The 15,522-nt window shown below is 43.4% G+C and overlaps 1 protein-coding gene across 22 annotated transcripts in view; it reads right to left on the bottom strand.

The window, feature by feature from the left end:
- Positions 1 to 4,976: 4,976 nt before the first annotated feature.
- Positions 4,977 to 15,522, bottom strand: part of ARPP21 (cAMP regulated phosphoprotein 21) — a 131,499-nt gene continuing 120,953 nt past the window's right edge. For all 22 annotated transcript variants that reach the window (XR_014000374.1, XR_014000375.1, XR_014000376.1 and 19 more), the window contains 2 exons: positions 6,861 to 7,009; positions 4,977 to 5,759 (listed from right to left, as the gene is read on the bottom strand). Coding sequence is in view for 19 of the 22 variants with exons in the window: in XM_081159703.1 (XP_081015829.1) it covers positions 5,502 to 5,759; positions 6,861 to 7,009 (407 nt within the window). In the remaining 3 variants the exon portion in view is untranslated. The remainder of the gene's footprint in view (positions 5,760 to 6,860; positions 7,010 to 15,522) is intronic.

Raw genomic sequence — 15,522 nt, 5'->3', positions numbered from 1 at the left:
AGTGGAGCCCTAAGTGCTCAGAAAGCAGCTCTCCTCCCACCGGGTGCTGTCCTGCTGACTCGCCCTGGCCTGTGCCTCCCCGAGCGCCTGCTGGCTTTGTTTCCTGACAGTCACCCTCATTCAGATTCCTGTCTTCCTGTTTGCTCAGTTTCTGACCTCTCTCCTCTCCTCCCTGCCAACACTGAGAGTGAAATGGAGTAAAGCAGGAAAACCAAACAAATGAAATTGCGGACACGGGCATCAAAGCACTGCCCGAGCCCCCGCGGTCAGGGTGCTGGTTAATAGTGTCTCAGAGAAAGCAGCCTCCTGCCCAGGGGAGGAGTCGGGTGTGTGGGACTTCGGTCAGGAGTGATTTTCCCCTGCAGACGGTTATCACATGCCCCTCACCCCACTGGGTGTAGACAACGCCGAGAGCAGCAGACGATGAAATAGCGGCAGATCCTTTTGCAGAGAGGACTGGAGGTCGTGGAACCCCACAGAAAGCACGTGATGCACATTTGAACTGGGAACAAACAGCAAAGCTGAGAACCATAGGAAAAGAGTCTCAGTGCTCTGAAGACGACGACTTCCTTAGGAAAGAGGGCTTGGGGCAGAATCGCGTGGGAAGAGCAGAGACCTCTGGTCTCATGTAGAAGGGGCATCCCTAAGGGTACAGAAAACAAAAATTTTTCTCTGAGCCGTAAAGGATAAGTGTTCTCACCATGTGCTTTTTTAAAAAAAAAATCTTCGTTGATTTCAGAGAGAGAGAGAGAGAAACATCAATGATGAGACAGTCATTGATCGGCTGCCTCCTGCACTCCCCCTGCTGGGGATCGAGCCCTCAACCCCAGGCATGCGTCCTGACCGGGAATCGAATGGAGGTCTCCTGGATCCTAGGTTGATGCTCAACTGATGAGCCTCACCATGTTTTTTAAAGGGGGAACAGGAGGTCTATATCAGATTTCACTGCATATTGTGTATTGATACCAATTATATTGTGATGGAGGCTTGTCAGGCTTCCCATGTTGTCTGCGATTTCAGCTCAGTCTTCATTTGTTTTACCCTGACAAGTTATAGTGACTGTGCCTTATAATGCAGCTTAAGGTAGGGCACTTGCATGCAGAAGTCTCTGGCCAAGAGGTAAAGACAAGACATACACCGCTAAAGCTTGGCCGCGCATGCAAGAGAATTGCGAAGTGTCAGGAATTAAGAGCTAGCACTCGCTCTTACTTATCCCAGTGATGCTGTAGCTCAGTGCCAGACCTTAACTACCATCGTGTTCGCCTCCAGTTTCTGAAGAGCCTTTTCAACTCTCATCCATCTTCCTTTTGGAGGCCCACACTTCTTTATAAACCATGGCTGAGATCATATTACCTTTCATGCAGAAACCTTCAGAAGCTTCTGTTCACCTGTTAACTCTGGCTTTCACGGTCATGCCAGTCAGGCCCACTGTGAATTCCTAAGCACTCATCGTGTCCCTTCCTTCTATCTAGTCACCTCCTACTCCAACCGGAATTATAATGTTCATGTTTCCTGTGTTTCTTTCCTTTTCGTTCAGGCATTTCTCCCCCCTCAGGTCTGCATGCCCAGATTTCACCTATGAGGTTGAAAGCCTTACAAAACCACAGCCAAAAGCCACCTGCTCCTTCTCTAAAAAGCTATCTTACATGTATTTTCACGAGACCTGTGGCTAATTTCCTATATTTTTAGTCATTTATAGACTGACATAATTAATTCTGAAAACTCATAAACTTCCTAGGAGGAGGGGCTCCATAGACTGTGGCTTAAGGTCTTGAAATTAGGAAGTGCAATAAATGAATGCGTAAGTCACTCTTGTCCCTGTCATGCTCACATAGCGGTGTACAGGATCACTGGATATACCTATAACTATATATCTATGAGACTATTACTATAATTTTAGATGTAAGTTTAAATATCAAGTCCTTCAACATTAAGAATTTTGCAAATAGAAAGTTCTAGAACTATTGGCAATGTGGCATTGCCTTCCAGGCTCACACATTCACGGAAGAAATAGTAGACAATCAGTTACCAAGCCTGTCCTAGCCGGAAGCAGGGTTGTGATATTACATTTTGATATATAACATGGTTTCTACAGAAATAAAGTAAATATATTTGTATTCTTGTCTTAGGGCTCGCTAATAGAAGTTTTAAAAAATATATGTTCTTAATAATAGTCTTTGGATACATTCTGTGATACATGGATATTGTGTTCAATTAAGTTTGAGGAACTGTGCACATTACGCCTCCCTCTTGGAAATTCATGATATTGGAAATTATAGGCTTGCAGAAATCAGAAAGCTTTTAAAGAGATTGCCTACTCTTCATTAACCGTGTCTCCCAATTATAACTGTCCATAGTCTTTTTCATATAACTACAAGTATCCTGAGAAAGGAATCTTCCATGGAAATAATTGAGAAACTACTATTCTAAGATATTACTTAGATGCAAAACCCAAACGACACCTTTTAATTCCAACCTTAGGGTGAGGTGTTTCCTGTACTTTCTTTTCGGCCTGTAAGGGATGAAGCTGCCTGTGATGGTGCGTGCCAGGGCACAGGGGAGGCGCGGGCTGCTCCTCTGTCCGCAGTACGCACCTGTGCACACAGAATGCAGGTCCACAGGAGGACGGGGGTAGGAAAGCATCCCGTCGCACTGCAGCTGCTGGCAACAGTGGAAGCAGGGCCTAAATATGCATTTATTAGATCTCAAAGCCATTTTATCTCAGCATTCTTTCTTTCCCAGTTGTATTTGCTTTGCCCTTCAACTCTCTCTCGTAAAGTTTCTCTGGCTCGTATGTTTCCCACTTATTTTGTTAACGATGATTTATAACTTGATTCTAAACCCTCCAGCCATACTTATAATTAATTACGTAGTTCTATTCCCATAATGTTATGCAACACACTCTCCTACCCCCAGCCCACATCCTGCGGAACTATATTAAAACAATAAAATAATTATGGTGGAAATTCAGTTAGAACATTTGGTTCCAACTATCACAGAATAACCAAATGTATGAAAAAATTTACAGCACTAAATCTAAGGGCTTTTAATTTATTTGTACTTATTTTGAATGGAGCCACATAATTTCGAAATAATCAAATACATACCCATCGCAAATATTCTAATGTGAAAGACAGTAAACAAAACTTAAGATCTGGAATAGAGCTGGATATCAATATTTAGTGCAAACAGAGAAGGCTCAGCCTGAGATGGTATCCAAAAGGACTTATGTAATTAAAGTCAGTGCCTAAATCTGAAAGAGTGTAGACATATTGGGAAGAGTGGCCAAGATAAAGAGGGCCCATCTTTACCACTAGTATGATGCATGTTTCAAATCCATGGGCAATAAGGTTCAGTAGTTCTAGGAATCATTAAGGAAAAGATCAACATTTCCCAGAATTCTATGAAAAGAAGATAAACATTCAGACTCATATTTGGATCCTTGAGTTTGGGACCACTGCCAAGATCACAGGGCTAGAGAGAATATATTTCAAAAGTGAATCTGTATTGGTCAGCTCCCTCCTTCCATTAGGGAAAGGTGTTAATTTAGCAAACAGACTGCTCCTTCTCAGAGCAGCTATTAGTTTAACAGTTACTGAGCTTATTGGTTTAATGGCGCAATTAAAAAAACCAAACAACATCCTCTTTTTATAACATTTTTCTTGGGATTATTTAGGACGAAGAAATCAGTAGACTGAGATTTGGGAAAATGGGACAGACTTCACAAGGAATGGAGCTAAGGAGAGTATTTGTAAAAGTTCCCTTTTAAAGGAAAAATAAAATGATAGTATAGAATTAAGAAATGATAATCTGTTAGGTAACATTCTTAACCAGTTGCTTAACTCTGTCTCCAGCTAAACAACATGAAAATGGAAAAAATCTAATATAAAGAATGTGATAATATGAAAAACAATGGGAATTATCTAGATATACTTTGTCTAGCCCTGTTGCTGGTAACAATAGTTTTTAGGCAGAGAGTATAGAATACAAAACTACTAGTCATTGTGCTATGAAAGTAAAGCAAAAGCTCTGGGGTTTTATTACCCCATTAAACATCTATCAGAGGGCCAAAGCTGACATTCAGAGTTCTGTTACTATTTGTCAAATCAATCCTAATTGCAGAATCTATAGGAGATTAAACACTTTGGTATTAGACAGAAACAAGCCTCTTTTATTTTTTATTTTATTTAAAAAAAATTTTATTAATTGATTTTTAGAGAGAAGGAGAGAGAGAGGGAGAGAGAGAAACAATGCATTTCTGTTCCAGTTATTTATGCATTCAGTGGTTGATTCTCGTATGTGCCCTGACGGGATTGAACCTGCAACCTTGGCATGTCGGGACAATGCTCTAACCGACTAAGCTACCTGGCCAAGGCCTGGAACAAGTCTCTTTTAAAATTTTTTGCCAATGTTTTGAATCTTTGTGACTCAATTATTGCTCTATTTTACCTTATTTTCAGTTACTTGGACAAACATTAAATACGAGTGCCTTTGAATCAATACCAGTGGCACTTAACATTGTATGACCCATATGATCGGTGGAATTAGAACATGCCCCTTCTAATTTCCCTTTAAGCAAATCTTGTTTTCCAGGTAGATGGTGGGACTTGAATGAAGGTGGAACAGGGTTTGGTACAGGACTGCTGCTACCAAGACACCCGGGGAAATTTTCCTAACTGGGGAAATATAGCTACATGTATCCGATAGCCTTAAAACGAAAACCAAGGTATACATTTCAAAAATGTGAATTCAATGAGTGGATGAGTTCAATGCCATCTAACCTCCAGGACCCCTGCTGTAGCAGGACAAGGAATTACAGTTGGCTAAGTGTTTGCCTACCACACCTCCCCATGTGATTCCAGTTCACTTACAAACCCCTGGAACATCTTTTCCGTGACTTGTTCATGAAATAGAGCTTGAAGGGAACACCAGTGACATATAAACAAACCCATATTGGAAGACAGACTGAGCCAAACTGGTGGTAAAAACATGACCTTCCTCCATAAGGTCAAATAGTTTTATTTTGATTAAACACTACAATACAGTATATGTCCATTAAAAAAAGAAAACTCTATAGTGTATATAAATTATTCCTTCCAGCCATCAATTCTTTGCTTTTCCATTACAGCTTTGGTACAATATGAGTTCAGTATATAATTTTTTAAATACTTTCAGCATCACAAACTCAACACAAAGTACAAAACTAATAATCCAAATTAGGGATATTATGGTCTACACAGTGGTGTTCAGTGGTAGGAGAAAATCTTACCTTGATGAATTCATGTCACTAGCTAAGCTATAAAGGCATACCTAGCAGACATGACAGAAATATGCACCATTAACCAGCTAATGTGTGTATTAGTCTTTGTTTTTTACAGAATGCCAGCAGCAACCATTTGGGTGTTGAGTGAATACTTAAGTCCTCAGCTAGTCTCCCCACCTTGCTCCTTCCTTTAAAGGCCATGAGGAATATGGGAGGAAATGTACCCCGGCCAGAGCTCTCAGAATTTGACCTGCCACCCGGCACTGCTCATACTCGCACAGTTTGTCCTGCAGCTCGCCGACATCATGGGGACAGTGCTGGAGGGACAGTGTGGGCCAATCAGCCTAAGGTTGTTCTGAGGGGTCGGCGGTGTGACATTACAGTAAACAGGCATTCCAGTGGCTGGGAGGGACCCCTGACCTGTCTGGTTAGGTAGCATGATTGGCTGTTGGTATGACTGCTGGGGCAGTCCTTGAGAACCTTGGGTCATTGGCACCTGTAGGAAGACACAAGAGAGAACCGTTCGTGAAGAGGTTGTTATTGGGTGTCCAATGAGATACTGTGATGTCCTGAAAAATATTCAAGCTTTTGGTTTCACCAATCTCAGCTCCGCCTTTTCTTAGCTCTTTCGCATTGGACAATCCACTTAACCTCTCTGATTCCCTAGACCATTTGTGTAATATCACCTACTTCAAATGACCCCCGAGAGGACTGCAAGGATGATGTACAATGCTTGGTACACATCTGCTATGCAGTAAATGAGCAGAGGTGTTAGTGCTGAGCTTCTGTCCCCTCTCTTGTTACCCTCCTGGGACAGCACTCCGGACCTCCCAGTCTGGATTTCTCTGTTCGGAAAGCCATGCTCCTATTCTGGTTTTATGTAAACAAAGTGGCCTGGAGCCATCTGTAGCAAGAGGGGCTTTTGTCCCAGGGACCTAAGTCACTCTCAGCCTGCAGCTTTAGAGAACATTTAATATGGAGCTGGAGGTAGACACTGATTCAGTGCGAGTAAGGACTGTCAGGGTAGGAGGGCTGAGGATAGGTTCTTTACGGCCAGAAGGACCTGGTTGCCTGGTGCGGCTAAATGTAATTATGAAAACGTCTCACTACCCTTCACTTCCCTTCCAGTGAGCTTCAGGATGCAGACCACAAAAGGGTGCATAACACTTTTTAAACATCCAATATAGATTTAGTCTGGAAAATGCAGTTGTTGGGTTCCATAAATGCCCTTTGAATGAATCTGAGATGCCATTTTAAAATCTCTTAACTTATAATTGTGGTAAATAAAGTTTTTTGGGGTGTGTACAAAAATGAATGGGAATTTGTCATGAGGGCTTCTTCCCAATAAGTAAAATTTCCATAGAACGCCCAAAGATCTTCATGAATAGAAGTTTGGACTAAAGAACTTTCTTGGCGGGACATGCGTAAGCCACAGTAGATATAGAAGCATGCATTTCCCATGTTCTAGTTGTCTCCTAGAACCTTGACTCAAAGTCAGCCATCAACAGTGGCTGTGCCTAGCACCCACCCGGCATGGAGAATGCACCCACAGCCTCTGCTTTGGCCAGTGCTATTTTATAACCCCGCTGATGCGCACCTGATAAGAAGACATGGTTGGGTAGGAGACCATCACACTTTGCACCGGAGTTCCTGGTTGGTTGCTCATGACGCTCTGATTCTGAGGCGGCTGCTGCACTCCCATGAGGCCTTGGAACCCCTGCTGACCAGACAAGACCGGCTGGTAACCTGCAAAGAAAAACCACCTTTTGAACTGGTTGTGGCAGGAAAATCACAAGTGGTATTTGGTGGGGTGAGAGCATTTGTTTACAAGCCAACCTTGAGTCCTCTCAATCTCCACATCAAGAATGTGTTATCCAAATGCTTATCTAATAAGAATGCATTCTCCCCCCTAAAATTGACTGATATTTCCATATTGATGCAGAATAGTTCAATGAGCATGTTGTGACGATGATAAATTCTTCATGACACAAACACAGGAACCTCTATGGACATCAGTTGACAGCTACACATTATATCTTTCCTATATGTCTTTGGCTTTGGTTTTGATGATATTCAGAGAATTCACTGCCTATCAAGTTCTTTTCCAATTAAGTCAACTCATTCTCTTACTCTCTCACCTTTCTGCACAACCTCATTTCACCCAGAGGCCACCCAACAGCCTATTGACTTCACATGCATTCATCTACTTTTTGTGTCCATGATCATGAACAAAATGATTCCCTGCGCTGACTGACTCAATGTCCATTTCCTTAAACAAAGGGCTGTCACAGCAAGTGAAGGGTATGCCATGCTTTCGTTCTGTGAGAACATTCTGGTAAAACACTCCAGTAAGTGACCACGCACGTGTAACAGATGATCCAAGAGGCAGCACTTAAAAGGTTTATCTGTTTGTGTCCTTCTGGGTGGGTCATTGGTTGGGTTCCTTTTCTTTTGGCAGGCCAACATTTATCTAATTATTTTAATCACCACGAGTAGTTTAAGTATTCTTTTTTTAATCTTTATTGTTGAGAGTATTACAGATGTTCTCCCCTTTTTCCCCCCACTGTCCCCCTTCACCCGGTTCCTACCCCACCCCAGGCCTTCACCTTACTATTGTCTGTGTCCGTGGGCAATGCATATATGCACATAAGTATTCTTAAAGAGAGGCTGTGAACCATTCTTATAAATGTTGGGGAGGAAGTAATGATTTAGGTGAAGCGTCATGATGGCAGAGAAATGAAACATTTGCTTCCTGCTGTAAAACAAGGTCCTTCCAGAGCCCATGTTATTAACACACCGAGTACCTGGGAGCAAGTGCAGCTGCTCTCTTAGTACAATTCTCTGAAGGAGACTCTTTAACATCTTAGATTTTCTTAACACAAGCACTAAACTAAGTCTCACAACTAGATTTAGCAAATGAACAGAAGGTAAAATAAAATAAATTCCTAATCGATATGCATTGTTAATAAGTAACCTATATTTGAGTGCACCTGAGAGTTTTACCTTTATATTGGGGAAGGTGAGGCAGGATCAGATTACATTATAGTCTTTACGGAAGTCAGTGTTTTACTATCCTTGGCCGTACAGTAAAGTATCTTTGTCCACCTTAGAAATATTGTGGAAATGTAGCCTGAGAGAGCCACTGAGTTAGGAAATCAGCTTGACTCATTAAAGGCAACGAGACGGGGGGTAGTCAGTCTGGAACACCAGACGGGGAGCGTGGGGGGCCTAACTGTGCCCGCCATCAGTGGCTGGAGAAGCATGTCATTTATAAAGTCACCCCCTGACTTTCTCTACATGTGCCCTTATTTTACGTTCACATCCACCTTGCTTTATTTTCATAGTTTTAATGTATTGAGTTATTTTGAATTTTTATAAAGTCACCACCTATGAAGTATACAATTAAGAGTAATGGTGACCTCCCCACCAGCTACCTTGTGCCCACAGTACACAGCTAGAGCCTTCCTTTAACGTGCTCTGTTGGTCTACGAAGACTAGTAACATCGGCTCGAGGCCTGCATCCCTAAACATGTTTACAGCTTACACAACAGGGGAAAACCATGAGACTTGGGGACAAGAAATGTGACTAAGGCCATGTCACAGTCCTCCCTCCCTCCCGAGATGCCTCATATGCAGAGGCACTTGGGAGAAATTTCTTTTAACATTAATTGCAACCAAAAAAATAGTTTTCTCTTTTTTCCCATTGTCTAGGTCTTTTCCTCTAATTCATACAGTTATATATCTGTTGCTGTTTTACTATTCTATTTTTATATCACTCCTAGCTACATCAAACTCACTGTAACAAGAATTGTGCAAATACGTAAGGAAATAACTTGGGGTGGTTGTGGAAAACTTAGGACCAACAGTCTCCCTGACTATTCAGTGCTATGGCAAAGGGCAGGCAGAGTGAACCCATCCCGGAGTCCCTGTGATGGTAAAGATAATAAAGCCTTACTTCTGGCCAAAGAGCCAAAGAACAGGTTGAAAGGAGAGAAAGGCCTTCCATTTTTTGACTTGAATTTGGTCATATGATGAAAGCCCAGCTGGCCTCAGTGGGCTTTTGGCAGAACACACACAGCTCCCAGGCAGACAGAAAGAGGAGAGGGCAGAGGGCAGGAGAGGTGGGGGGCTTGCTTCTGTAATTCCGGTGTCTGCTCGCTGCACCCTCCCACCCTCTCAGAGCCTGCTCGGAAATGAACCGAGGCGCCTAGGCCGCACTCACGGTTACGCCAGCTCCAAACCCAAGTTGGGGTAAAGAGCAAATAAGTCGTGTGGTAACTGAGATGTTAAGACATGCGATAAACGGGACGTCTTGGAAGGCAGAGGGGGCCCTCAAGTAACATTCAAAGAGAGAAGAGAGCGGAGAGGAGGTGGTGTGGCCGCCTCCCACTGCAGGGCAGAGCCTGCGGGAGCGAGTCACCTGCTGAGACCGGTGCAGGGGCCTCCTCTGCCGGGTGATTTGTGCACTTTAATACTCAGCTACGCGTGGCGCTGGGCTTCCCACGGTCAACACACTTAAGGCAAATCAAGATTTACGTGGGGAGCGAATGGCGCTCCAGTTTCAAGATGAAAACTTAAGTATAAAGAGAGCCCAATTTATATTCATGAATCCCGTTCGTTCCTCAGCTCGCTCTCCGGGGCAAGAGATTTACAGCCGGAATGAGGTTTCCTCGGAGGTACCCGTTTCTGTCAGTTGTCACAGCAGGTAGGCAGCAGGGTGGCCTTCCAGCCGGGGCAGGGCCGCGCGCCCTGACTCCCACTCTGGTCCTGGGCCGGCCGAGCGGACACGTGCGGGCAGTGACCTAAGAATGAACCGCGGCGGCGCCGGGACACAGCCCGCCCGAGGCAGACGCCGCGTGGTGGCAACCTGCTTATCTCGTCCATTCCAATGAGAAATGTGTTCCGGTTTGTCGATTCTCGGCTGCGAAATGATCGGTTTTTCATATTTATTGGGGATTAGCAAGATATAATACATCTTGGGAAACAGCAACAGCAGCAGTGTCTGCCCCGTAGGCGTGCTGTGGCGATCATGACGACATTAGCGATTTTTATTATTTCTTTCTCAGTCAAGATTAATTCAATTTTCAGGTCACATGCGTCATTTATTTTCTGGAGGTAAAAAGGTTAGGAGTGGACAAATGCCTCCTAGCGAATCAAAGGATGCATTCTGCTAAGATTGAGGAGTTATAGGATTTAAAACGTCTGGGTCTTATCAATCTGAACGCGTCAGAGTGTTTCTACTAAAATACAGCAGTTGGATATTATTTGTAGTTTGAGTATAATTCATTAATATTCTGTCCAGGAATGTAAATTGATGGGGGATTATAAATTGGCATGACTGCGGCTGACATTATTTAAACTCGTATTTGAATACTATGGTACAGATGCAACATTTTGGAAATGAATGAAATGACAAAGTAGTAACCTGTGCTTTCAGGTTTTTGTTTCCTGGGCTGTTGTTGGTTTTGGAGGTTGAAGATGGGGAAGGGTGTAGTTAAAGAGGCCAAATATCCACAGAGCAAATTCACTGAGAAGCCAGGTAGTTCTCACCACCTCCCCCAACCCACCAAGCAGTGTCACTTTCATGCTATGTTTGTTAAGTGAAGTATTCTTAATATGGCAGAATGTCTTTGCAAACGATTGAAATTTATAATCTCCTTAATGTAAAATCACTTATGTTGGATGAGTTAAAGTACAAATATTTCTGCAAGTTCCTAAGGAATCAGCTGGCTGTTTGATTAGGAATCCAAACGCTGCTCTTTGTACATAATTGCGCGACGGAATTACAGTAGCTCAGCTGGGGCATAGCTGGGGAGCAATATGAAGAAAAATGCTTTTCTAGGACTGGCCTCTCCTTCTGCTGAATTTTTATAGTTCATGCACTGCACCACTTTCCAATATCTGCTTGCTGTTTTTCTTTTCTTGATTTCCTATCAATTCCTCTACACGTTCATCTTCTTTGAAGCCTTTCCATTATAAACTAGCTAAGGAGCTCTACTTGTTGATCACTTACTTTAACCCAAACAGTGAATTAAGAGCTTTTCCCTTATTGTCACAACAAGCCTGGGAGGCAGTCTCTGTGGCTAAACTCCTTCTATAAAGAAGACAATTGTGATTTAGAGACATGAGGGAACTTGGGGTCGCACAGGGAGTGGAGGGAACAGAATGTACGTTGTGGTTTCCTGACTTCGGCACCCTTGCTTTTCCTCGCTAGATGGTCGACTATTTCTTGTACATTCTTCCAACTTCCATACCCTAACATCATCCCTTTAGTGTGGCAGGTACTCAATGGCCATTTACTGCATTAATTGTTTTCTCAGTAGTTGAAACAATTGAGTAAAGCAGACAAGAATTATGATCCACACTTCGTTGAACAAGATCTTGCTAGTATCAAAGAAAGGAAATCAAAGGCAAAACATAATCGCCCTGCCCTGCTGAAATCAACTCATCCCACTCAATAACAGTGTCAAAGTTTGTAACTCAGATACCGGGGCACCAGACACGCAGCTGGGCTGGAGTGGGGTGAGGGTTAGTCAGACGGACTCTAGTCCTTTAATTTACCTCATTCGTTTCTAATTAGCTGATGCTATAGTTTTCAATGGCCAGGGCCTTTTCAAATAATGGCCCTCCGCACAGTCTCTGGATACTGTATATTTTCTCTGAATTGTTTTCTCACAGCAATGTTAAAATATAAGGTAAAAATGATTTATTTCCACATTAAATGTAAGATCAATTTGGTTGTTTGACTGTTCCAGGCAACTGGTTGCCCCTAGGACAGTCACTTGACTTTTGGAAACAAAAATAATATTCCTAGTTTGGAATGATAAAAATAAGTAAGAGAAAACAGACACACAGGCACTCTGCGGAACAATCTAGAATGTCAGGTGAAGGCCAGGAGAAATCAAGATCCCCCGGGCCACGTAAGCTGTACTTTTGGAGTTTATAGACTGCTATCATTATGCTTTGTAATTCTGTGAACACGATGGATTTGTTCTCAAGGTTGACTTTGTTACTAGGGCACTGTCACTAAGACAGGAAGTCCTCTCTACCTGTAGCACTTTAGCGGTCCAGGTGGCCTTGGGTGGTAGAAGAGAGATGTGGCATGATCATCATGGTATCTCGACGGTTTCCTGAACCCGGGGTCCTCATGCACTGAGGAAGTCACCTGATTTCACAGACCTTTACAGAGCTGTCCTGCTCCAATACAAGCCCAAGGTGATAAACCCCAGGTGTGACACCAAGGGGGCCAGCTTTGAAAAACCAGGTGTGAATCTTTTGAAGCATTTTTTTTCCTCTATGCCAGCCTCCCAATGTATGGGACCTCAAGCTCTGAGCAGGACTTTTAAAATGAGGGGTAGTATAGATTAACTGGAAGCCTTTGTTAATCTTCAAACATGTCAAAAAATTAAGATATTGGATAAAAATACCTAGCCTGGAAATCATAATCAGACGCTATATTGTTCTTAGGCATGAAGTAAAATAGCATGAAACACTCCCAAGAATTCAAAAAGTGGAATACAGGAAATTGCTTTTTTCTCTCTTAAGACCTATTATGACTTATTTTATCTTGTGTCAGTGTCGGCCTTTGCTTTATTTATAGACGCTCTCAGCATCTAGCCCCTTTCTTTTGCTTACCATTTATTACTCAGTCGGTTTAGTTCCTTAGGAATAGATGCAGAATGATCTGCAGGGAGGCTGCATGGGGAACAGGGGAACACAGCCACGTCCCGGTGATGACCAGTCCATCCTAATGAATTTGAGCAGAGCTGGGACAGGCCCTAAGTGGAACCATGCTTCCTGGAGCAGTAGTTTTCTTCGTACGTGCTCTTTTGCTCATTAGCTTTCACACTGCACAGAGTGTAATTCTTAAAAGCCTCTTTACTGTCCCCCGAGAACCTCCACGCATGCATGGGTCATTTTCTAATGGCAACACACATCAGATGAACCATCCTATTACTGCAGGCTCGGGGGCCTCCTCGCTGCAATTATACCATCCTGATCCATGTTATCGCAGCTACAAAGCTGGTTTTCTCCTCTTTTTTAAAAAAAATCAGGGCAAACATGAGAGACATTGTTAAATGACTAGAGGAATGGATCATGCACGGAATTTCAATGAATGCCTCTGAGGGGAGCCAGCATTGAATTCCATTTTAAATGGAAGAGGCTGTCATATTATTGAAGTAATTCTCTGAACTTTTCAGGCCCACAGTGCTGTGCTGACAGCCAGCGAGCTTCAACAACCCAAGGGGGAGAACAGCTGCATGGAGGCGCACAAATGTTTTACTTTCTTAGTGAGGCCATGTGGCTTAGAAGCCAACGTGGCATCCTCACATCGCATTCTTGCACCTTTCCCAGGGTTCATCATGGACAGAAAACCAGGCTGGGTGGCGGCAAACTGCTGCTCAAGGCAACAGGAGTTCTTTCCCCAGATTCCCCAGACTAGGCTTGGGGCAAAGTCAGGGGGAGGTGGCTCTAATAACTGTCCCCTCAATAGCACTCCCCCCAGTTGGATATTTTCATTGATGAATTGCTTTTGATCAGCTGGATAAAACAGAATAACCATGAGGTCAAAAGTCATGGGGTCAACACCATTGTGAGCGGATTATTGTCACTGTCAAATAGCTACAGGGTGTAACCTAGTCCTGGCTGACTGTTGTTGAAAATAATTGCTATGGGCACAGATTCAATCTGTAGAAATTTCTCTGTCGCTACCACAGGAAAAATTACTTCATGGGCAACTAATAGTGGACCAAAAGTGCCAGTGCCCTCTTTATAGAATAAATAACTGTACATGGTATTTCCCAGTTAGTCAAAGATATCTATCTTAGCTTCTTCAACTGCAGACCAGCCGGTTCTCACCCAAATATGATTCTAGTGGTAGATTTAGCAATAATACTGTCTCATGACAGAGTCTCCTGGAAGGCAGTAACCCAGGGCAGAGACGACGAAGACATGAACTAAGGCAGGTATGGTAGGAATGGAGAGAAGAGACACTTAGGATGTGAACTGTCAGCAACTGGCATTGGGAGTGTTAGTGGTGTCACATGTGTGATGGACAGGAGCTCAGACGAATTGACTGTACCGTAACCATGAATGTCAGTGGCCTGCTGGAAAACTGAACTCTCTGATCAACACAAGCCCTGATTTGTAGTTTTTGATGATTTCCCTGGTGTAAATACTTCCACTGTGGCCAATTTCAGGCTACATATGGCTTAACAATCAGCTGGCAAAAGTCCTGATTTTTTAAAATTTATTTTTTTAATGTTGTTCTTATGAGTTGGAATGAGAGAGCTCTGGCACACCACTGACTGAATTCAATGCCACACAATCGAACTTTCAGTTCACTGAAATTTTGTTCCTTTTATCATTTTTTCTTCAAGTCTCGTTTACTGTTTATGTTTTGACCTTTGGTGTAAGAGTGACTGTAAGAGCCATTCACAGAGCTTATGCAATTGGTGGAGATGGGCACAGAAATTTTTAGTACACTGGATGGCATGAGATAGGAACATGTCTCAGATAGGAACAGGGGGTGGGGTGAAGTTGACATAATCAAAATAAAGGAAGTTTAAACAAAAGGACCAGCATGTGAGTACGCCAGAGATGTGAAAAACATGTACAAGGATTCTGAGTACTTAGAAGTGGCAGCAGGTTAGAAATGGGGAGAGGAGTACAGGGAGGCACAGAGGAGGTCAGGCTCAGATCCTCAGGCCTTGAAAACCAATTATAAAATTGGGATTGAATGTTGAAAGATTTAGGGTTCCGTGTGTGGTTTATAAGAAGAACCATAGACTGAGGGACAACCGTTTCATAAAGTTTCTTCAGGAGTCACCTGGGGGTTGCATAACTGGAGGTAGGAGGGACAGCCCCATAATCTAGGGCACAGACACTGAAGACATGAACTAAGGCAGGGTGGTAGGGTTGGAGAGAAGGGACATATTATAGAGACGCTTAGCACATGAACTGTCAGAAACCGTCATCCATGAGCCACAGGGAGGGCATGACAGAAAGGAAAAGCCCAGGAACAAACCCCAAGCTCTCGTTTGGGCAGGGAGCGGACGGTGGTGCCTTGGCCGTACATACAAGAGGGACAGTGAATGGAGATGGCCAGTAAACACCTGAGCCAAACGGATGCTGGGGCTCAGGCAGGCAGCTGGTCTCGGAGGTACAGACGTGGGAGTGAGTGGCCAGGACATAGCTGCCCTGGGAGCCAACGCGTTTATGAGCGGGTGCGGACTGAGACGATCATCACAGCGGAGTAT

Source organism: Miniopterus schreibersii, assembly GCF_964146895.1.
Source record: "Miniopterus schreibersii genome assembly, chromosome: 15".
NCBI classification, from domain to species: Eukaryota; Metazoa; Chordata; class Mammalia; order Chiroptera; family Miniopteridae; genus Miniopterus; species Miniopterus schreibersii.
Note: the sequence above shows the minus strand (reverse complement) of the source record. Positions and strands in the feature narration are given on the sequence as shown.